Source organism: Acinonyx jubatus, chromosome E4 (assembly GCF_027475565.1).
Source record: "Acinonyx jubatus isolate Ajub_Pintada_27869175 chromosome E4, VMU_Ajub_asm_v1.0, whole genome shotgun sequence".
In the NCBI taxonomy this organism is placed as follows: Eukaryota; Metazoa; Chordata; class Mammalia; order Carnivora; family Felidae; genus Acinonyx; species Acinonyx jubatus.
The window spans coordinates 40,984,765-41,009,440 of NC_069395.1; the positions used below are offsets into that span (position 1 = coordinate 40,984,765).

Consider the following 24,676-nt stretch of genomic DNA (forward strand, 5'->3'; position numbering starts at 1 on the left):
ATGTAAGAAAGCAGAGGTATAACTAGAGTTACAACCTAGCCCCAACATTGCTCAATTCTTCACTGGCCTGAAGTGATTAGCCCCTCAATCAATATATCTGACAGATGATAAGGGGTGCCCTTTCTTGGGGCAAATAACACTGACTTCAGTCTCTATTCTCCTTTATGCATAATGTGCAACATACCATTTTAAAATTATGGGATATAGCTCTTCCTCTTCCTTTCTTGAACAGTTCAGCTTTAAAACCATAGGTAAGGTTGAATGAAGTAGGTATTCATGTGAGTGGAAGGGTAGAGAAAGGGGAGCTGTCATGGTACAGAGCAAGGTATCAGAGCCTAACTAGGATAACAGGGTGTCCACCTGGAGTGGTAGCAGCCTAATGTGAGGTGTCAGGGCTCACACAGGATGAAGAAGACGTCCAGATAGAAAATGGTCTGGGGCACCTGGGTGGTTCAGTACGTTGAGCATCCGACTTCGGCTCAGGTCATGATCTCACAGCTTGTGAGTTTGAGCCCCGCATTGGGCTCTGTGTTGACAGCTCAGAGCCTGGAGCCTGCTTTGGATTCTGTGTCTCCCTCTCTATCTGCTCACTCACATTCTGTCTCTGTCTCTCTCAAAAATAAACATTACAAAAGAAAAAAGAAAAGAAAAGAAAAGAAAAGAAAAGAAAAGAAAAGAAAAGAAGAGAAGAGAAGAGAAGAGAAGAGAAGAGAAGAGAAGAGAAGAGAAGAGAAAAGAAAAGAAAAGAAAAGAAAAGAAAAGAAAAGAAAAGAAAAGAAAAGAAAAGAAAAGAAAAGAAAAAAGAAAAGGGAAGGGAAGGGAAGGGAAGGGAAGGGAAGGGAAGGGAAGGGAAGGGAAGGGAAGGGAAGGGAAGGGGAGAAGAGAAGAGAAGAGAAGAGAAGAGAAGAGAAGAGAAGAGAAGAGAAGAGAAGAAAAGAAAAATGGTCTGGTACAAAGTGTCAGAGTCTATGTAGAGCTGTTTCCATGGCTGGGAAAGAGAAGAGTTCAAGATGAACTGGAACTTCTTGCTATGCAAGAAAATATGAAAATTCTCAAAGAATTACGGGAGTATGTCAAAAGGACACAGAAGCCAGACTGAAGTGGCTCCCATTGGCCAAATATGGAATAATTGGAGCATAAATGTAAATAATAATAAACAGTGTATTATAATATAAAATAGGGAACTATGAATCCAAACTGATATAAATAAAAGCATGAATAAATTGAAGTTTTGATGAGGACAAGATATTTATATATCTCCAAGTATCTTTCCCACAAAACAGTAATGAATCACAAAGGGACAAAAGTAATTTCACTTTGAAAATCTTGACAGACATCACTTAACTCCGTGATCAACATAAATATCAGTAATGGGGCAAATTGAAAGTATGAGCTATTAGACAGGTCCCAATAAGAATACAGTATCACTTCTACAACATCACTGCAACAGATGCGTAATGTAAACATAATCAGGAGAAAACATGAGACAAACTCAAATTGAGAAACAGTCTAAAAAATTATTGGTCTGTAATCTTTAAAGATATCAAAGTCATAAAGGTCAAAGAGAAACTGTGTAACTGTTCCAAACTAAAGGAGATCTTTAGTTTCCTCCTTTAGGCCCTTTTAAACATGATAATCAAATGCAATGTGGGATTCTAAACTGAATCCTTTTATTATAAAAGAAACTCTTGGGCCAACTGGAAAAACCTGAGTGATGTATAAAGATTAGATGACAGTAATATATTAGTGATAATATCCTCATTGTGATAGTTTATTTGTGGTTATATAATAGAATATCCTCATCTTTGTACAGGTGATAGGGCATAATGTTGGCAAAATGCTCTTAAAGTTCAAGGTTTAAGATTCAAACACACTTATTGTTTGTATAAATTTGAGATTGTTTCACAATTAAAAAAAATTTAATTGAGACATGTGGACAAGTGGGAAATTGTGATCTATAAACAAAAGAAGGAGCCAAAAGCAGCTGCCTCAAAGATGTCAGTTATTTAAATTAAGAGAAAAAAACTGAAATGATCATTACAAATACATGAAAGAAAATAGAGTAAAAGATGGAAATTTTCAACATAAAAAGGAATTAGGTAAAGTTATTCAAATGATCATTCTAGAACTGAAAAATTGTAACTAAGAACTCAATGCAGTCTTAACAGAAAAGATTACCAAAGACAAAGATGGGTCAACAAAAATTATCCTAACTGAAGCATTCAGAGAACTAAACAGCAACATAACATAGATGAACAAATAAAAATAAACAAAAACAATAAAAGAGAATATATGACATTTAGAATACATGTCAAGTGGTCTCACATATGAGAAACTATAATTCCACATGAGAGAAGAGAATGGAGAAGCAATATCTGAAGATATCACCATCACAGCAAAAAAATTTGTGAAATCAAGAGCTATGTCAGAAGGTTCAGTGGACCCCAGAGTTAAACACCACCACCACCACCACCAACTTAGCCACTCTTGGAAAATGATACATACTGTGAAAATCTTAAACGTCTGAGCAAAAAGATATCACTTTCAGAGTAAGAACAATAAGATTTACAGCTAACTTCTAAAAAGAAAATATGAGAGCTAGAAGAAAATGGAATGGCAGCTCTACAGAAAGAAATACAGGGGCCAGACCTAAAATTCTCTATGAAGCAAAATTACCTTTTTAAACTATAAATGGAATAGACATACTCAGATAACTAAAGGTGAAATGACTCATAACTAGAAGTCAATATTATAAGAAATATTGAAGTTCTGCAGGCAAAAGGAAAATGATACCACATGAAATCAGGAAAGTAAATGAAAAAACATCCAGGCAAAAGGAAAATGATATCAGATGAAATCAGGAAAGTACAAGGAATGAAAAAACATCAAAAAGAAGGAATGAAAAAGCATCATTTATGTGAATAGAGATAAAGACTATTGAGTGTTTAATGCCAAAACAGTATCCTGTGAGGTATGTACTTAGAGAGGTAAAAATATATCAGTTATAGCAACATAAGCAGGGGAAAAAAAATAAACAGAATCATACCATTTTAAGATGTTCACACTATTCAGGTGAAGCAATTTCAGGTGTAATTTCTATCACGACCACTAAAAGAATGATTCTAAAAGGAATGGCAAATACCCATTAAAGAAGGCAAAATGGAATAATAAAAAAAAATACTTCACACAGAAAAAATTGGGAAAGGAAAAACAGAGAAACAGAAGGTGAAACAGAGAACAGAAAGATGACAAAATTAAGCAGATTAGCACCACAAATTACATTAAATATAAATTAAACCTCACCATTAAAAGACAAAGATCTGAATAAAAACTAAGACCTACCTACATGCTATTTATGAGAAACACAATTTTAGGTATAAAGACATACTGCTGATTGATTGAACTGTGTTCCCCTCAAATTCTTAAGTTGAAGCCCTAAGCCCTGATGTGACTGTATGTGGAGGCAGGGCCTTTAAGGGGGTAATTAAGGTTAAAGGAGGTCAAATGAGGCCTTGATCCAACATGACTGTTGTCCTGTTAGAAGAGGAGACACCAGAGACTTCTCTGTGAACACACAGAAGAAAGGCTATGTGAAGATACAGTGAGAAGGCAGGGTTTTGCAAGTCACTAAGAGAGATCTCACCAGAAACCAACCTTGCCAGCCCTCTGCTCTTAGACTTGAAGCCCCCAGAACTGTGAGAAAATGCTTGCTGTTTAAGCCACTTAGTCTGTGGTATTTTGTCACGGCAGCCCAAGCAGACTAACACAGAAACGGGTAAAATTTAAAGGATAGAAAAAAATACATAAGGTAAACACTATCCAAAAAAAACCGATGTAACTATAAAAACACTAAACAAAGTGTATACATATATATATATATATATTAGCTTTTATATATAGATTTATACACATTAGATTTTATATATAGATTTATATATATACATTAGATCTGAAAATAGCCATTTCTCAATGATAAAAGGGTCAATTCAACAAGAAGGTAAAACAATTTTAAATTTGCATCTAATAACATAGTTTGAAGGTATATAAAAATGAACACACTTACAAAAATCATAATTGGAGATTTCAACACAATTCTCTTAGTAGCTGATAAACAAGTAGACAAAAAATCAGTAAGAATATACAGCCCTTCACTAACACTATTAACCAACTTCACATAAACGATATTTGTGAAAGACTACACGAAACTGCAAAATACAGTCTTTTCAAGTGAACATGCAACATTTTCCAAAATGTACCATATAAAGAGCCAAAAAGCAAGTGTTAATTTCAAAATACTGAAACACTCCAGAGTATGTTCTCTCATCATACTTGATTCAAAATAGAAATGAATACAGAAAAGGAACTATAAATTCCCCCAATGCTGGGCAACTAAACAACATACATCGGGATAACCCACAATTCAAAGAAAGAAATCACACTGGAAATTAAAAAAATATCTTGACCAGAGGATAATAAAAATATCTCAAAATCTGTAAAATGCATTTAAAGGAGTGCATAACGAGAAATTTCTACCTCTAAGCACACCTACTAGAAAAGAATAGCTGAAAATCAATATCTAAGCTTTTATTTCAAGAGGTTAGAAAAAAACACCACAGCAAATTAAATCCAAAAAAAAAAGGAGGAGGAAAGAACAAAGAACAAAAATCAATGACACAGACACAAAATGTAGGATTAGGACAATTAACAAAGCTAAAAGCTTGTTCTTTGAAAAGATTACTAAAGTTGACAAATGCTTAAAAAAATAATCAGTAAAAAATATATTAGAAATATCAGACAAAAAAATACATCACTACACACACGGGAGACACTAAAGTGCAAGATGATATTATGAAGAACTTTAGGTCAATTTTTTATAACTTAAGATGAAACGGGCAAATTCTTTGAAAAACCCAACTTATTAAAACTGATCAAAGAAAAAATAGAAAATATGAATAATCTTCTATCATTTAAAGAAACTGAACTTATAATTTAAAGGCTTCTAGGTTCAGATGGCCTCATTGGTGAATTCACCTAAACATTAATTCATCTATAGTGCTTATAATTATATGTGTCTGTACATTTTTTTTAATGGTTGATCTAGGTATCACTCTGTGTGTGTGTGTGTGTGTGTGTGTGTGTGTGTGTGTGTTTACTGTTTACTGGTATTGGTAATTTACCACTCTGATGAAACTGTAGAACTCTTACCTCCATTTAGCTACCTCTACTTCCTCCCTTTATAAAATGATATTTATCCTGCTTAGTGTTTGCTGAGCTCCTGGATCTGTGACTTGGTGTCTATCATTAATTTTGGAAAACTATCAGCTATTCAAATATTTCTTCTGCTCCATTCTTTCTTCCCCTTCTGATATTTTAATTACATGTATGTTACACTTTTTGAAATTGTCCAAGAGTTCTCAAAATTTCTGTTCTTTTTATCTTTGTTTTTTTCTCTTTGCATTTCAGTTTTAGAGTTCATACTGACATATCTTTCAAGTTCACTGACTCTTCTCTCACTTGTGTACTCTACTGAAGAAACTACCAAATGTATTCTTCATTTCTGTTACAGTGTTTTTGATTTCAAGCATTTCCTTTTCATTCTTTCTTAACGTTTCTGTCTTTCTGCTCACATGATCCATCATTCTTATATATAGTCTACTGTTTCCATTAGATTACTTAACATATTACTTAATCATACAAATTCCCTATCTGATAATCCCAAAATCTGTGTCATGAGTCTGGTTCTGATACTTGCTTTGTCAGACTATGATTTTTCTAACTGTTCACCATACCCTGTAAGTTTTTATTGAGAGCCAGATGTGAGGTATCCAATAATGGAAACTATGGTATACAGAAATTTAGTGTGATGTTTTATATTAATCTGGCTAATAGTTGGGCTGTGTTCAATGTTTACCATAGCTATAGAAACCTGAGGCTTCAGTTTCCTGTTTTTGTCTCCCCTGTTGTCTTTGGGTTTCCCTAAGAACTCCTACTTAAAAAGAGTCAATGTCTTGGAGCTCTTTCAGCTACAATCTGCTCTTACTGTAATGAGAGCCACATGGCTGTGGTGGTAAGGTATAGGGAGCAGAGAGGCATTCTGTAACCTTATGATTAAATCTCAGTCTTTTAGTGTGCCTGGATCTTTACAGGTGTTTCTTAGTACCCACCCCCCAACCCCACCTCCTCTTAGGAAAATTAAAGGGGGCTGGAGTAGGATAACTGCTCTGGTAGACTTTTCCCTTGGAAGGTGGGCCTTTGTTATGAGAAATGCTCTTAGTATGTTTCAACATTGTTATTTCCCCTCTGTCCTGACAGAAACAAGAGAGATTTTTCCTCAGATCTTCACTGTGAGAACTTGAGGGTAGAAGTAGGTTCCTATAAGTAAAACTCATGATATAGTGTGGGGCACACCTAAGACTAGGCCCCTGGAGTTACTTCCTCTCAAGCTACTCCACACTGAGCCTCCAGCTATTGATCAATTACCACTTGTGTTCCTACGAGTTTATGGCTCCAGTGGCTTTGGCTCCACTGTGATTATCTGTGTTTGCCAGTTTCTTCAGGTGTCAGGGTGGCAGTTTACTCTGAGAACTTAATTATCTGATAGGCTCAAGAAAAGTCATTTGCTTTTAAGTTTGTTCAACTATTTTCTTCAATTTTTTTTAATGTTTATTTATTTTTGAGAGAGAGAGAGAGAGAGAGAGAGAGAGAGTGAGTCGGGGAGGAACAGAGAGAGAGACACACACACAGAACCCAAACCAGGCTCTAGGCTCTGAGCTGTCAGCGCAGAGCCCAACGCAGGGCTAGAACTCATGAACAGTGAGATCATGACCTGAGTCTGATGCTTAACTGACTGAGCCACCCAGGTGACCCAGTATATATATGTTTTAAATCACCTTTGTTGATTTCTAATTTAATTGATCCACACTCAGAGAATATGCTGATATAAAATATTTTCATTGATATCTGCTTTGTGGTACATTATGTCAACAGTTGTTTAAAATACTTCTAAAACATTGCATTCTCAAAAAAATTGAGAAAACAATCCCATTTAAATTGCATCAAAAAGAATAAAATAATTAGGAAGAGATTTAACCAAGAAGATGAAAAAGATCTGTATACTGAAAATTGTAACACTGGTAAAAGAAACTGAAAAAGACACATATAAATGGAAAGATATCCTGTGCTTTCTTATTAAAATGTTCATACTTCCCAAAACAATCAACAGACACAATGCAACTCCTACCAGAATTCTAATAGACTACTTCACAGAAATAGAAGAGCCAACCCTAAAATTTGTATAGATCCATGAAAAATCCCAAATAGCCAAAGCAATCTTAAGAAAGAAGAACAAAGCTGGAGAGGCATCACACACTCTGATTTCAAACTTCATTACAAAACAGAATAGTACTGGCATAAAAACAGACACATACACCAACAGCACAAAACAGAGAAGCCAGAAAAAAGCCACATATATGGTCAATTGATCGGAGGCAAAGGGGGCAAGAATATACAATGGGAAAAGATAGTGTCTTCAATAAGTGGTATTAGGAAAACTAAACAGCCACATGCAAAAGAATAAAACTGGGCCTGTATCTTACACCATACACAAAAATCAACTCAAAATGGATTAATGCCTGAGACCTTTACAAAACTGAAAGAAAACACAGGGAGTAAGCTCCTGTGTTTTCACATGAACTTGTCAATGTGTTCAACTATTTTTTTGTTGTTGTAAGGATCTATGTTCTTTAATTTTGGAGCCCCCACCCCCTTATAATGTATTGTCTTAAATATTTCCTGTGGATCAGTAGAATATTTATATAACATCAGATGATGTTAAAATTTTTGATTCAGTGGTCAAACATAATTTTTAAAAGTCCAGAGTAAAGGACAGTATATTATGTTTATCTCTATTTTCACCCATTCCATTGTTGTTTCTCTTTCTTCTTTATGTTCCAAGTTCCCTTCTATTATAATTTCCTTTCTATTTAAAGAAGTTCCATTTAGGGGAGCCTGGGTGGCTCAGTCGGTTGAGCGGCTGGCTTTGGCTCAGGTCATGATCTCACAGTTTATGAGTTCGAGCCCCACATTGGGCTCTGTGCTGACAGCTCAGAGCCTGGAGCCTGCTTTGGATTCTGTGTCTCCCTTGCTCTTTGCCCCTCCCCTCTCACACTCTGTCTCTCTCTCTAAAGTAAATAAACATTAACAAACTGTTTTAAAAATAAAGAACTTCCATTTAGCCATTCTTTTAGAGTAGATTGGTGGGTGACAAATACTCTGTATTTTTCTTCATTTGAGAATGTCTTTATTTCACCTTATTCTTGAAAGATATTTTCACTGGCTATAGAATTACAAGTTGACAGCTTTTCTTTCAGCACCTGAAAAATGTGGTGCCACTTCCTTCTGACCTCCATGAAAAACCATTTCAATCATTGTTTCCCCATAAACATAATGCATCCTTTCCCACTAGCTGCTTTCAATGTTTTCTTCTCTTTAATTTTTGGAAGTTTGATTTTGATGTATTCTGGCAAAGAATTTTTCAGATTCATCTGTTTTAGGTTTGCTCAGCTTCTTGAATCCACAATGCCATTCATCAAATTAGGAAGTTTTCAGCATGATTTCTTTCAATATTTTTCAGCTGCACATTGTTTTCTTCTCCTTTTGGAATTCAAATGACAAAAAAAGCTAAATCTTCTGTAATTGTCACACAGGTCCTGGAAGCCCTGCTGATGATTTCTTTCCCATCTACCTTCTCTCAGTTTTTCAAATTAGATACTTTCTACCTATCTGACTTCAACTTCACTGATCCTTTTATCACCTCCATTATGGTGATGAGACCAGTGAATTTTTATTTCAGTTATTATATCTTTGGTTCTATAATTTTTGTTTAGTTCTTTTTTATGTCTTCTATTCCTTTGCTTAGGAATAAATTTAACAAAAGAAATAGAAGACTTGTACACTGAAAACTACAAAATACCACTGAAAGAAATTAAACAAGCCCTAAATAAATGAAAAGACATTTTATGGATAACAAGACTTAATATTTTAAGATGTCACTACTCCCCAAACTGATCTATAGATTTAATGCAATCCCTATAAAAATCTTAGCTGCATTTTGTTTTGCAGAAATTAATAAGCTGATTCTAAAATTTATATGGAAATTCAAGGGACCCAGAATAGCAATAACAATCTTGAAAAAAAGAACAAAGTTGGAGATCTCCCACTTCTGTTTCAAAATATACTACAAAGCCACAGTAAAGAAAACTAAGAAAAATCACAATTTGAATATGCAAAGGCAATCCACACACACCAAACACCAAGGTGACTCAGATATTAGAATTATCTGACAAAGATTTGAAAATAGTTGTCATAAAATATTTTAATGAGCAGTTATAAGCATTCTTGCAATAAATGACAAAAACAGAAAATCTCAGGAAAGGAATAAATTTAACAAAAGAAGTGAGAGATAGTGTGGTACTGTCATAAGGGTAGACATATCAATCGATGGAAAAGAAAGAAGAATCTAGAAATCAACCCTCAAATTTATGGTCAATTGATTTTTGATAAGGGTCCTACAACAATTTAATGGGGAGGAGGAATAGTCTTTTCAACGGAGAGACTGAAACAACTAGATATCCACATGTAAAAGAATAAGGTTGGACCTCTACCTCACATCGTACACAATTCAAAATTAAACAAAAACCTAAATGTAAGAGATAACATTATAAAACTCTTAGAAGAAAAAGGCTCAATCACTATGGTCTCTGATTAAACAACAGTTTCTTAGAAACGACATCAAAAACACAAGCAAAATAAAAACTACATATACTGGGCTTCATTAAAATTAAAACTTTTTGTGCTTCAAAGAATACTACTAGGTCAGTAAAAAGACAGCCCCCTCAATGGAAGAACATATTTGCAAATCATATAAATGATAAGGGCTTATATTCAGAATACATAATAGGTCTCACAACTCAACAGTAAAGAGACAACCAAATTTTTAAAATGGGGAAAGACACTGTTAATATCAATCTGTTCTAGTTGGCTGAGGTATAGAGAGCCCCTACAGAATTAGGTGAATCCACAAAACTACCCTGGTCACTTTTCTTTGGGGGTTCCTCTTAATTAATGATGGCTAGGGAGATTAAAAGAAAACTGCCAAACAAAATAAAAGGTCCGATTCAGGCAGTCACCTCATTTATCCCACTCCTAATATCATCACCTAAGCAAAGTCCCCAAGTTCCTCCCTTGCACTCACACCCTTCAGACTCTGTTTTGACATATTTTCCCTTTAAGTCACCACTGTTGGTCCTTTCAAAGCTGGTTTCACCCAGATAAATACCTTGAGAGAGGAGAGGATGGCAACACGAGACACAAATGATGATCCGCCTCAACAGGGCTGGCCTTGAGTCCATTCCCTCAACAGATTTTGCCTATAAAAAAACTTACTGAGCTTTCCATGGCTTTTTTCACCCAGTTAAAAAAAAAGTGGGCACAGGATCTGAATAGACATTTCCCCCAAAGAACATACAGAAGTGGTCAATAAGCACAGGAAAAAATCCTCAACATCAGTAACAATCAGGACAATGAAAATCAAACCCACAATGAGATACACTAAAGTGGCTATCAAAATAAAAGACATAATAACAAGTGTTGACAAGGATGTAAAAAAACTGGAACTCTCGTACACTGCTAGTGGGAATGTAAAATGAGCAGTCGCTTTGAAAAACCATAAGCAGTCCTCAAAAGGTTAAACACAGGTTACCATATGCTCCAGCATTTCTTCTCCTAAGTATATATCCAAGAGAAGTGAAGATATATGTATATGCCCACGTGAAGTGTTTATAGCTACTTTTTTCATAATAGCCAATATTCATTAAAACTGAAGAAAAAAAACCTAAATGTCCATCAAGAGGAAAACAGATAAATTGTGGTATATGCATGCACACAATAAAACATTATACAGCTATAAAAATAAAGGAACAAATGATATATGTAACAACATGAATGACTCTTGCAAATGTTATATTGAGTATAATAAAACTGATCCAAAAGAAAATATATGTTGTAAATATTTGAATTTCCAGAAGAAGGAGAACTAATTGATGGCAACTGAAGTCAGAATAATAGTTCCCTCAGAGTGGGGGTGGGAGGATTGATACTGACAGAAGTTGCTTAAGAAAACAAACCTACTGGGGTTTGGCAATGTTCTACTTTGATATAGGTGGTAGTTGCACAGGTGTGTGTGTGTTGGGGGGGGGGGTGGGTACAGGTGTGGTATTCAGTTGTGTCCTTAAGATTTTAATACTATATGTATCTCACTAAATGTATTTAGTATCTCCATTCTCTTAAATACTGCAGAAAAACTACTCTATGTACAATATTGTACCAAATACCTTCTTAAAAAACATTTTTTAAAGTACTCTCTACACCTAACATGGGGCTCAAACTCATGACTCTGAAATCAAGAGTCACATGCTCTACCACTGAGCCAGGCAGGCGCCCCTGTACTAAATATCTTTAAAATATGTTACATACATGTAAGTAGAGAAAATAAAGATGAGAATAAAAATGTACTCAAATTTTACAGTGGAGAGGTTAAGAGCTTAAGCTTTGGAATCAGAATGACATGTTCAATCTAAACTTTGTCACTTATTACTTCTAGGACTTCCCAACCTCCTGTTTCTTCACCAGTAAAATGTAGATAACAATATACCTACATTATAGGACTGATGTGATGACTAAAAGAGATAATACATATGAGATGTTTGATACATAGTATGCACTATAAAACTGTTTTATATCTTATCCCTCCCCCAACACACACATATAATAGGATTATAGTTTTATTTACTGCTTTATAATTTTCTCATGGCTATTTATTTATTTATTTATTTTTGTCTTTTTTCAGATATTGGAGAAACGTGAATTCAACTCCAGAGAGTTTGGAATTTATCCTATGGGTAGTGCAATTATCAGAGTTCTGATCAAGCCAGTGACATAATAAACAACAGTCTGGAGAAGTCTCTGCTGGAAGCAATATGCTTGGTGGACTTGGGGAAGAGGGGTACATTTGCCCAGGTGCCGCAGGACAGCTTGAGGTACAGAGGCCACTGTCACTACTTTAAGCTCCACAACACCCTGGTGAAATCTAGACTTGCAATTATTCCTCTGCTTTTTTAAAAAAAGTGCATTTTCTATTTATTTCATAAAACTATATACGGATATAGAATTCCTTTTTTTCAGATACATTCATTTATTCTTTTCTTCCACAAGTATTCTTTCTTAAAACTGAGGTATAATTGACATGTAACATTATATTAGTCTCAGATATACAACATAATGATTCAATATTTGTATATACTGTGAAATGATCACCACAATAAGTTTATTTAACATCTCATGTTTTTGAAATCTTTTACAACACACAGTCACCAAGGCATTCACAGAGAGGGCATGGTGCTCTATGCCATCATGTAAAGCGTTAAGTTTAGGTCATTTATAAACCGCCAAGTCTTCAACATAGCACTCAAACAAACGCTTTCCTCCTGAACTGCATTAATACCCAGTACACAGTGTAAACACCTAATACCACAGATGCTCCCACTTCTCCCCCAACCTACTGAATTCCTTAATATTACTTTACAATAAATCTGAGAAAACCTGGTAATAAATCTTCAGCATTCAAATATTTCCAGTGTGCTTTGGGAATAGGTTTAATCTTTCTCCAGGGCTTGAAAGATCAAAATTATTCAAGAGGTCTGTAGGGTATATGCGTGTGTGTTTAACCCATATCCTAATCTCAAATGTGGTTAAGAACCTAACTTCCAGAGTTGAACTAAAAAATCAATACCAAGCAGTGGAAGAGACAAAACTGTGTCCATAATACTGCCAGGTAACAAATGAAATCTATAAAGGATCTTTCTTTGAAAATAAAATAAAATTAAAAGTTCCAATTCCATCAGTCACAGAATGTAGAAACTGCAGTGCAATAAAAGTATATATGAGATATACTGACGGGTAAAAATGACAGAAAAACACAGAGTAGACTTTGACATATGTCTAATTACTACTCCGTTTCAGGCTAATGGTAAAAATTAGTCTTCAGATAGTTGATAACATCAGCCTGTCTCTGCTGGGTTAGTACCAAGATCTGTGGCCAAGCAAATACTTCTAATAAAATTGATTTTCCTTTTTGGCAACCAATAGGCCAGTCAATAATAATGTTGTTTAAGAAAGATTGAATCATGAGGGAGATGAACCTTTCCTTCCATTTATTATGTTTGTATTGTCTATATTTGAAAAGAGTTTTCAATAATGAAACCAAAGAAGAAATCACAAAGGGAAAGCTATTCTGAGAGCTAATCTCCAAAAGCCCTGTGACTTGGAAGCATCTAAGTAATCCAAACTAACAAAGCCGAAAGCATTCCCTTAACTGAAGCTAGATTGTGGGAATCAGGATTGTCAATAACAGAGGAAAATCGAGGCTAGGGGCAATATAAAGTAGTCATGTGAATACAAAGATGTCAAGGAAAACATTGGTTGCACATAGTCCTAACTGACTCATCCAAAAAACCTATGTGGACTTTTACTTTGCATTAAAGCTGGTGTTCTGTAAAGAGTATTCCATAAAGCCACATAAAGCAGTTTTTGAATTGTCTTATATTAACCAAACATAATACAAGACAAACAGATGAAAACCTCAGGCTATTCCTAACTTGGGAACATTTCCCTTCCAAACACCCCCTAACAATACAAACCAAGTAAAAGACATGAGCACACCAATACTTTATTGCTTTTGTTTTTTAACTTACTTAACTTAATGGTAGTGGATAAGGGAAGCAAAAGATGAAAAGATGATTTATTTATTGAATATAATTTATTATCAAATGAAAAGATTTAAATGCTCATAAAGAAAAATAAGTAAAAATCACGGGAAAAATTCTCAGTAAGTAGTGAAGAAATTTATCCTACCAGATATTAAAACATATTTTGAAGCTATAACCATTAAAACATCATAACACAAGTATGTAAACAAAAAACAGAGCAATGGAATCGGAAACAGCCCAGGAATACACAGAGGAAGTGAGAATATGAAAAAAGAAAAAAGGTACTTCAAATCAGTAGAGGAAAGATTATTCAACAAACATTACTGAACAAGGTTAATCATCTACACAAAAATAAAGTTGATACCATCTGGACAAAAATAAAATGTGTATTACATACATGTGACAAATTAATTCTAGATGAATCAAGGAAACCATGAAATGATGAAGGTACGAGAAGGAAACATGGGGATATTTTTAATATTTATATCACAAAGTGCTCATTTTCCTTAACACATAAAAAGTTCCTATAAATTAAGAAGAAAACATCAATCCAGTGGGAAACTGAGCAAAAAATATGAACAGATGTTTCACAGAAAATGAAATACAAGTGGCTCTTGGTTAAAGGATATTAATTCATTAATTCATTAATTAATTCATTGGCTCATTTATATGGTACCAGCTAAATTATGATACATCTCTATAAAGAAATATTATGCACCCATTAAAAGGAATAAGGCATGGGATGCCTGGGTGGCTCAGTCAGTTAAGTGTATGACTCTTGATCTCATGTTTCGTGCATTGGAGCCCTGCGTTGGGCACCATACTGGCAGCGTGGAGCCTGCCTGGGATTCTTTCTCTCCCTCTCTCCCACTCATGCTCCCTCTCAACATAAATAAACTTTTATTTTATTTTATTTTATTTTATTTTATTTTATTTTATTTTATTTTGAGAGAGAGAGGGTGCAAGTGAGCAAGGGGCAGAGACAGGGAGAGAGAAGCAGGGCTCATCCAAAGCACGGCTCACCCAAAGCAGGGCTTAAGCTCACCAGATGGGGGGCTCAAGCTCACCCGATGTGGGGCTTGAACTCATGAACTCTGAGATTGTAACCTGAGCCAAAGCCCAATGCTTATTAACCAACTGAGCCACCCAGGCACCCCAATAAATAAACATTTAAAGAAAAAAAAAAAAGAATAAGGCAACATTATCTATATACTGATATAGAACAATCTCCAAGATAAAGAAAGCAAGTTATAGAATAGCGTGTGTAGCTTGTATCACATTGCTGCTGTACATGCTTTTATATATATATATATATATATATATATATATATATATATATATATATATAGCTGCTCATCTGTGTTCTCTCACCTCAAAAATAAATAAAATTTAAAAAAAATTAGTCTTTTGCATTTTTTGACTTTTAAAAAAGTGTATTACTTAAAAATAAAGTTTATTTATTTATTTTGAGAGCGAGAAAGGGAGAGAGAGAGAGAGAGAGAGGAAGAGCATGAGTGAGTGGGGAAGGGAAGAGAGAGAGGGAGAGAGAGAGAATCCCAAGCAGGATCTGCACGGAGCCCGACACGGGGCTCAATCCCATGAACCATGAGATCAAGACCTGAGCCCAAATCAAGAGTCAGATGCTCAACCAACAAAGCCACCCAGGTGCCCCAGGTATTTTTTTTTTAATACATACTACCAACTAAAAGAAAAAAAATCAATGAAATATATATATTTCAAGGCAAGATTACGGCATAAGCTATGATCTGACCTATAGCTCAAAGCTAGGGAACTGGTCCAAGAACAATATACGCATATCTAATGGGGAAAGAGGTATTTCTTCTGCTAAAAAAACAAGGATACCCAAAAAGCTCTGGCAAGTGCTCAGGTCCTTCCTGGTACTCATGTTCTATTTTTCCAACATTTTCTTTATAAACCAATATTACTTTATTCAATAATTACTAAGCATCTACTGTATGTCAGATATTATTTGAGGCACTAGTGATACAACCAAATTGTAGTACCTGTATATGATAGTGTTGAGAATACAGACATGTAATCAACCAATTATAATACAAAGTGATTGCACTGTCATAACTTTTTGATGCGCTTAAGATCAGGGAGTTATAAGGGCGCCTGGGTGGCTCAGTCAGTTGAGCATTAGACTTCAGCTCAGGTCATGATCTCACAGTTGTCGAGTTCGAGCCCCGCATCACACTCTGTGCTGCTGGAGCCTTCTTTGGATTCTGTGTTTCCCTGTCTCTCTGCCCCTCCCCTACTCGCACACTCTCTCTCCCTCAAAATAAATAAACATTGGGGCGCCTGGGTGGCTCAGTCAGTTGAGCGTCCGACTTCAGCTCAGGTCTGTGAGTTCGAGCCCTGTGTCAAGCTCTGTGCTGACAGCTCAGAGTCTGGAGCCTGCTTTGGATTCTGTGTCTCCCTCTCTCTCTCTGCCCCTCCCCTGCTCATGCTCTGTCTCTGTCTCTCAAAAATAAATAAACATTAAAAAAAATTAAAATAAATAAATAAATAAACATTAAAAAATTAAAAAAAAAAAAAAAGAATCTGACTTTGGCTCAGGTCATGATCTCGCTGTTTCTAAGTTGAAGCCCCCATTGGGCTCTGCACTGACAGCTCAGAGCCTGGAGCCTGCTTCAGATTCTGTGTTTCCCTCTATCTCTCTACCCATCCCCGGCTTGTGCTGTCTCTGTCTCTGTCTCAAAAATAAATAAACATTAAAAAAAATTTTTTTTTTTAAAAAAAGGAGCTATAAACTATTGGGAATCTCTAACTGGTTAGAGTGAAGGAAGGCTTCCTGGAGGAGGTAATGTGTAAGCTGAGGCCTAGGAAGGAGAATGAAGAAGAAAGAAAACAGCATATAAAAAGACCAGGAGATAAGCAGTATATCAAGTTCTTCAAAGAAGTGGAGCTTGGCATACCAGGGAGTGTTATAAGCAAGCAGCATGCTGAGAAACAGTGGAGATGTAAGATCATGAAGGGCTTTACAGAGTATATTAAATTTAGATTTTATCTTAAAAACAAAAGTAAACAAGAAAATATCTGCAAATTAGCATTTTAGAAAGACTATCCAGACGAAAAGCTGAAAATATACTGAAGGATATCAAGATTAGAAGGAGAAATAGAGTTCAGAGCTGCTGAAATAATTTAAGAAGCCTGAACTAGTGTACAGGAAGTGTTGAAATAGAGCAGTGGGTAGGTTTGGAGATATACTTAGAAGGTAGAACCTAAAGGACTTGAATGGGTGTGAAAATTGAGAGAAGAATCAAGGATGATTCCTAGAAAACTGGTTGGATGATGGTGCCAATTACGGTGAGGGGTAGCGGCAGTTGTTGAGAGACAGTAGGGTTCAGTGTAAGATGATGTGACTTGGAAGTGTCTGAAGGATAGCTAAGAAGAGTTCTATGTTTTTGGATCTACTGACTAAGATCTGAGTTGGTGATAAAGATTTCTTCTATTCTCTATGAAATGAGAGGTAATCTGAGAATGAAAAGGACCATAAGACTTTTCAGGCAAAATTAAAGATGCATACCATGATTTATGATAATATCAGGGTTGTATACTTTTTTTTTTCCTTCCTAGCTTTGCCCAGAGACTAGGTGTATACGTGCAAAAGGCAGGTAACTGGATTAATCAGAATTAGGCTTTTTCCAGGTGGCTGTAACAGTGGAAATAGAGGGAATGGAGATGAGGCTGAGGATAATAGCATGAGAATGGGAGAAGATGAAATGGGAGAAGGTGGATTAGCAGAGAAACTAAAGATAGGTGAAGTAAGAGATTTAGATGAAATGGAGAGTGTGGTCAGAACTAAAAATTTCAGATTTAATTAAAAGAGCCAGGACGGAGTGCATGAGGCCTAGGGAGTTGGACCAAAATGGATATATATGGCAACAAATGTTACATAAAGAAAAGCATTTTATATCTAACACACTAAATTAAAAAGCAAACACCTAGAACAAAACAAGGATACCCACTTCTATCGACACAGTACTAGGACACAGTACTAGAAGGCCTGGTCAGATCAACTAAGCAAGAAAAATAAAGGAATCCTGAGGTGCCTGGCTGACTCAGTCATTAGAGCGCAAGACTCCTGATTTTGGGGTTGTGAGTTTGAGTTCACGTTGGGTGTTGAGATTACTTAAAAAAAAAAAAGAAAAGGAATGTCAACTGTAAAAGAAGAAGTAAAATGATCTCTATTCATAGACAACATGATCTTATATGTAAAAAACCCTAAAGATCCCACAAAAATCTGTAAGAACTAATAAATGAATTCAGCATTATTATAGGATACAAAACAAACATGCAAAAATCAATTGCGTTTCTGAACACTAACAATGAACAATCCAAAAAGGAAATTTAGAAAACAGTTTCATTTACAATAGCATCAAAAAAGAAAAAGAAATTTAGGAATAAACTTTACCAAGGAGGTGAAAGAAATATACACTGAAAGCCACAAAATGCTGCCTAAAGAAATTCGAGACACCAATAGATGGAAAAACATCTCACAGATTGGTAGACTTAACATCAAAATGTCAATACTCCCCAAAGTGATCTACAGATTCAACGTAATCCTTATGACAATCCCAATGACATTTTCTTGCAGACAAAAAAAAAAAAAAAATCATCCTATCAAGCAACCCAGAATAGCCAAACAGTCTTGAAAAGGAAAAACAAGGGGTACCTGGGTGGCTCAGTTAAGCATCCAACTCTTGATTTTGGCTCAGGTCACGGTCTCATGGTTCAGTTCATGGTATTAGGCTATGCACTGTTAGCACAGAGCCTGCTTGGGATTCTATCTCTCTTCCCGCCCCTCCCTTGCTCATACATGGGCACGTGTACCCTCTCGCAAAATAAATACACTTAAAAAAAAAAAAAGAAAATACACTTAAAAAAAAAGTTGGAGGTCTCACACTTCCTGATTTCAAATTTTACTACAAAGCTACAGTAAATCAAACAAGTGTGGTAATGGCATAAAGACAGAAATATAGACCAACAGAATAGAATAGAAAGCCCAAAACCTTACAGATATGATCAAATTACTTTTGACAAGGGTTCCAAGACTATTCAATGGGGAAAAGACATTTCAACAAATGGTGCTGAGAAAACGGACTTTCCACATGCAAAAAAATGAAACTGGACCCCTATTTTATACCACATACAAAAACTAACTCAAAATGGGTCAAAGACCTAAACATATGGGCTGAAATTATAAAACTCTTAAAGAAAACATAGGCAAAGAGCTTCAAAACATTGAATTTGGCAATGATTTCTTGGATATGATACCAAAAGCATAGGCAAAAAAAGAGAAAGGTGGCCTTCATCAAATTTAAAACTGTTGTCCATCAAAGGACCCTACCAATAGAGTAGAAGACAATTCACAGAATGGGAGAAAGTATTTGCAAATCATTTATCTGACAAGGGACTGACATCCAGAATATATAAAGAATTCTTACAGCTTAACAATAAAAACACAAACAACTCAATTTAAAAATGGGCAAAGGACATAAACAAAGTGATATACGAATGGTCAATAATCCCATGAAAAGATGTTCAACATCACCAGTCATTAGGGAAGTGCATATCAAAACCACAATGAGATACCACTTCTCACTCATTACGATGCCTATTATCAAAAATACAAAAAATAACAAGTGTTGGTAAAGATGTGAAGAAATTGGGACACTTATGCATGGCTGATACATAATGGTGCAGCCACTGTGTAAGATGGTATGGTGATTCCTCAAAATATTCAATAAGGAAGTATCTCATGACCCGGCAATTCCAATTCTGGGTATATACTCAAGACACACAAAGGTAAGGACTCAAATTTGCTACCTATGTTCATAGCATATTAATCACAATAGTCAAAAGAATAAAGAAACTCAATGTTGTAGATGAATATTTGGATAAGCAAAATGTGGTATATATGTATAATGACATATTATTTAGTTTTAAAAAGAAAGGAAGTTTTGACACATGCTACCAACATGGATGATCCTTGAAAATATTAAGTGAAATAAGTCAGTCACAAAAGGACAAATATTATATAATTCCACTTATATAAGGTACTTAAAATAGTCAAATTCATGAAGGTAGAAAGTAGAATGGTAGTTGCTAGGAGCTGGGGGTATGGGGAGTTAGCTATGAATTCAGAGTTTCAGTTGGGGAAGAAGAAAAGTCCTGGAGATGGATGGTAGTGATGGTTGGACAATGTGGATGTACTTAATGCCACAGAACTGCACACTTAAAAATGGTTAAAATGGTAAATTTTATGTTATGCACATTTAAAACAATAAAAACAAATAAGAAAGAAAACAGGAGGACAAATCTTAATGACCTTATACTTGGCAATGGTTTCCTAAGTATGACACCAAAAGCACAACCAACAAAAAGAAAGAATAGAAAAAAAAGAAAAAGAAAAAAAAAACTGAAAACAAGATTCAAAACCTGTGCACCAAGTGACACTATCAAAAAGTGAACAGATAACCCACAGAAAGGGAGAAGGTATCTGCAAATCATGTATCTGACAGTGGTCTACTATCCAGAATATATAAAACACTCCTACATCTTAACAAAAAGACAAGCAACTCAATTTTAAAAATGGTGAAAGGTTTGAACAGACATTCCTCCAAAGGAAATACAGAAATTGTTAACAAGTATATGAAAAGATATCAACATCATTAGTTATTAAGGAAATGCAAATCAAAATCAAGCACAATGAGATATCACTTCACTCCACTAGGATGGCTGTTAAAAAAAGAACATAACAAGTACTGGCAAAGCAGTGGAGAAATTAGAACCCCAATGCATTGCTGGTGGGAATGTAAAATGGTGCAATTTCTGTAGAGAACAGTTTGTAGAGGTTCCTCAAAAACATCAAATTACCATACAACTCTGAAATTCTACTCTTAGGTACAGAATCAAAAGAACTGAAAAAAGCGTTCAAACAAAAACACACACATTAATTGTTCATATCAATTGTTCATGCCAAAAAAATGGAAATGATCCAACTTTTCATCAACTGATGATGAGATAAACAAAATGTGGTATTATCCATATGATGGTATAACATTTAGCCATAAAAAATGAAGTACTGTCACATGCTACATGGATAAACCTCGAAAACATTATGCTAAGTGAAAGAAGCCAGACACAAAGGCTACATATTTTATGATTCCATTTACATGAAATATCCAGAATAGGCAAATCCATTGAAACAGAAAGATTAGCTATTGGCAAGATCTGTGAAGAGGGGGAAATAGGGAGTGATTGTTTAATAAGTACAAGGTTTCCTTTTGGGGTGATGAAAATGTGAAACAAGAAAGTAGTGACGGTCACACAACACTGTTAAGTGTATGAATGCTAATAAATTGTACACTTTAAAGTGGTTAATATGGTGAATTTTATGTTGTGCAGGTTTTACCTCAATTTTTTAAAAAACTCCCTCATCATCACTCTTACCTGGCAGTTAATATCAGCTCTATATTGTAGCAAGACTGTGACTAGTTCTTTATGTCCTCGATCACACGCCCAATGGAGTAGAGTTCTGCCCTAAAAACACAAAAATTGAGATAAATGAATTTCTTAATCCAGTTATGAGGCCATGTAAAATACTTTTGTTTTGGTTGAGAATTGTATTTTTATTTATTTTATCTTACTTGAGTAATGTTACACACAATGTTACATTAGTTTCAGGTGTACACCATAGTGATTCAACTTCTCTATATGTTATGCTATGCTCACCACAAGCATAGCTACCATCTGTCACCATGCAATGTTATTACAAGATCACTGACTATATTCCCTATGCTGTGCCTTTAATTCCTGTGATTTACTGATTCCATAACTAAAAGTCTGTATATCCCACTCCCCTTCACCCATTTTTCCTATAACCCCACCCCCTTCCTTCTGAGAGCCATCAGTTTGTTCTGTATATTTATAGGTCTGAGTCTGCTTTTTGTTTATTCATTTGTTTTTAGATTCCACATGAGTGAAATCGTATATTTGTCTTTATTAGTCTGATCTATTTCACTTAGCATAATACCCTCTAGGTCCATCCATATTGTCTTGCCAAATGGCAAGATCTCATCCTTTTTTACAAGAACTTAATTCCTGTGTGTGTGTGTGTGTGTGTGTGTGTGTGGGTGTGTGTGTGTGTGTACATATAGATATACCACACCTTCTTTATCCATTCATCTATCAATGGACACTTAGGATGCTTCCATATCTTCGCTATTGTACATAATTCTGCAATAAACATAGGGGTGCATATATCTTTTCAAAATAGTGTTTTCATTTTCTTTGAGTAAATACCCAGTAGAGAAATGACTGGATAATACAGTATTTCTATTTTTAAGTTTCTGAGCCTCCATACTGTTTTTCACAGTAGCTGCATCAATTTATATTCCACCAACAACGCAGGAGGGTTCCTTTTCCTCCACATCCTCAATAGCACTTATTTTTGCTTGTTTTTTATTTTAGCCACTCTGTCGGGTGTAAGGTGATATCTCATTGCAGTTTTAATTTGATTTTCCCTGATGATTACTAATGTTGACCATCTTTTCATGTGTCTATTGGCCATCTATATGTCTTTGGGAAAATGTTTATTCAGGTCCTCTGCTCACTTTTTAATTGGGTTGTTTATTTTTTTTAGTGTTCAGGCATATGAGTTCTTTATATATTTTGGATATTAACCCCTCATTGGATATATCACTTGGAAATATCTTTTCCCATTCAGTAGGTTGCCTTTTTGTTTTGCTTTGCTATGCATAGCTTTTTATTTTGCTATAGTCCCAATAGTTTATCTTTGCTTTTGTTTCCCTTGTCTTAGGAGACTTATCTAGAAAAATGTTGCTATGGTTGATGTCAGTGAAATTACTGCCTGTGTTCTCTTCTAGGATTTTTAAGATTTCAGGTCTTACATTTAGGTCTTTAATCAATTTTGAGCTTAATTTTGTGGATGGTGTAAGAAAATGGTATAGTTTCATTCTTTCATATGTAGCTGTCTACTATTCTCAGCACCATTTACTGAAGAGACTATCTTTGCCCTATTGTATATTTTTGTCTTTATCATAGATTGACCATAAGAGCATGGGTTTATATCTGAGCTGTTTCATTGATCTATGTGTCTATTTTGTACCAATACCATACTGTTTTGAATACTACAGCTATGTAGTATATCTTGAAATCTAAAATTATGATACCTACAGCTTTTTCTTTCTCACAATTGCTTTGGTTATTTGGGCTCTTGTGTGGTTCCATCCAAATTTTAGGATTATTTGTTCTCATTCTGTGAATAATATTGTTGGTATTTTGATAGGGATTGCACTGAATCTATAGATTGCTTTGGGTTGTATGAACATTTTAACAATATTGATTCTTCCAATCCATGAGCAGAAGATAGCTTTCCATTTGTTTGTGCTGTCTTCAATTTCTTTCATTAATGTTTTATAGTTTTTAGAGTACAGGTCTTTTATTCTCCTTAGTTAAGTTTATTCCTAGGTATTTTATTATTTTTGGTGTAATTGTAAATGAAATTATTTCTTAATTTCTCTGTTACTTTGTTATTAGTATACAGAAACGCTATTGATTTCTGGAGATTAATTTTATATCTTGTAACTTCACTGAATTCATTTATCAGTTCTAATGGTTTTTATGGTGGAACCTTTAGGGTTTTCTATGCAGAGTATCATCTCATCTGCAAATAGTGACAGTTTAACTTCTTCCTTACCAATATGGATGCCTTTTCTTTCTTTTTCTTGTCTGATTACCATGGCCAGGATTTCTAGTACTATGTTGAATAAAGTGGTGAGAGTGGATATCCTTGTCTTGTTCCTGATCTTAGAGGAAAACTCTGTTTTTCACCACTGAGTATCATGTTAGCTGTCAGTTTTTCATACATGCTTTTTCTTATGTTGAGGTATTTTCTCCCTAAACCCACTTTGCTGAATTTCTGTCATGAACAGACGTTAAATTTTGTCAAATGCTTTTCCTGCATCTATTAAGATGATATGATTTCATCCTTCATTTTGTTGATGTGGTATCATATTGATTAATTTATGAATCCTGAACCATCCTTGAATCCCCAAAATAAATCCCACTTGATCGTGGTGAATGATCCTTTTAATGTGTTATGAATGTGGTTGCTAATATTTTGCTGAGGATTTTTGCACCTGTGTTCATCATGAAGATTGAACCATAGTTTTCTTTTTTGGTGGCATCTTTGTCTAATTTTGGTGTCAGGATAGCACTGGCCTCGTAGAATGTATTTTAAAGTTCTCTTTCCCCTTCTATTTTTTGGAATAGTTTAAGGACAATAAGAATTAACTCTTTAAATGTTTGATAGAATTCGCCTATGGATCTATCTGGTCCTGCACTTTATTTTTTTCATAGTTTTTGATCACCAATTTGCTAGAGTTTCAGATTTTCTATTTCTTCCTGATTTAATTTTGGAAGAGTGTATGTCTATAGGAATTTATCCACTTTCTCTAGGTTGGCCAATTTGTTGGCATATAATTTTTCATAGCAGTCTCTTAAAATCATTTGTATTTTTGTAGTGTCAATTGTCACTTCTCTTTCATTTCTCACTTTATTTGGGTCTTTTTATTTATTAATTTTTCTTAAGGAGTCTGGATAAGTGTTTATCAATTTTATTTATCTTTTCAAAGAACCTCCTCCTGGTTTCATTGTGTTTTTCTTGTTTTCTTTTCTTTTTTTTTTTAGTCTTTAGGTCATCAGGTCATTTCTTTCTGCTCTGCTCTTTATTATTTCCTTTCTTCTATTCACTTTAGGCTTTGTTCTTCTTTTTCTAGTTCTTTTAGGTGTATGGTTAGATT

At 34.9% G+C, this 24,676-nt stretch overlaps 1 protein-coding gene across 11 annotated transcripts in view; it reads right to left on the reverse strand.

Annotated features, from left to right (window-relative positions):
* Nucleotides 1-24,676, reverse strand: part of ACBD6 (acyl-CoA binding domain containing 6) — a 210,345-nt gene that overhangs the window by 84,592 nt on the left and 101,077 nt on the right. For 8 of the 11 annotated variants that reach the window (XR_008293240.1, XM_053209479.1, XM_053209480.1 and 5 more), the window contains one exon: nt 21,303-21,392. The exons of the other annotated variants lie outside the window; for them this stretch is intronic. Coding sequence is in view for 7 of the 8 variants with exons in the window: in XM_053209479.1 (XP_053065454.1) it covers nt 21,303-21,392 (90 nt within the window). In the remaining variant the exon portion in view is untranslated. The remainder of the gene's footprint in view (nt 1-21,302; nt 21,393-24,676) is intronic. 11 annotated transcript variants of the gene reach the window in all.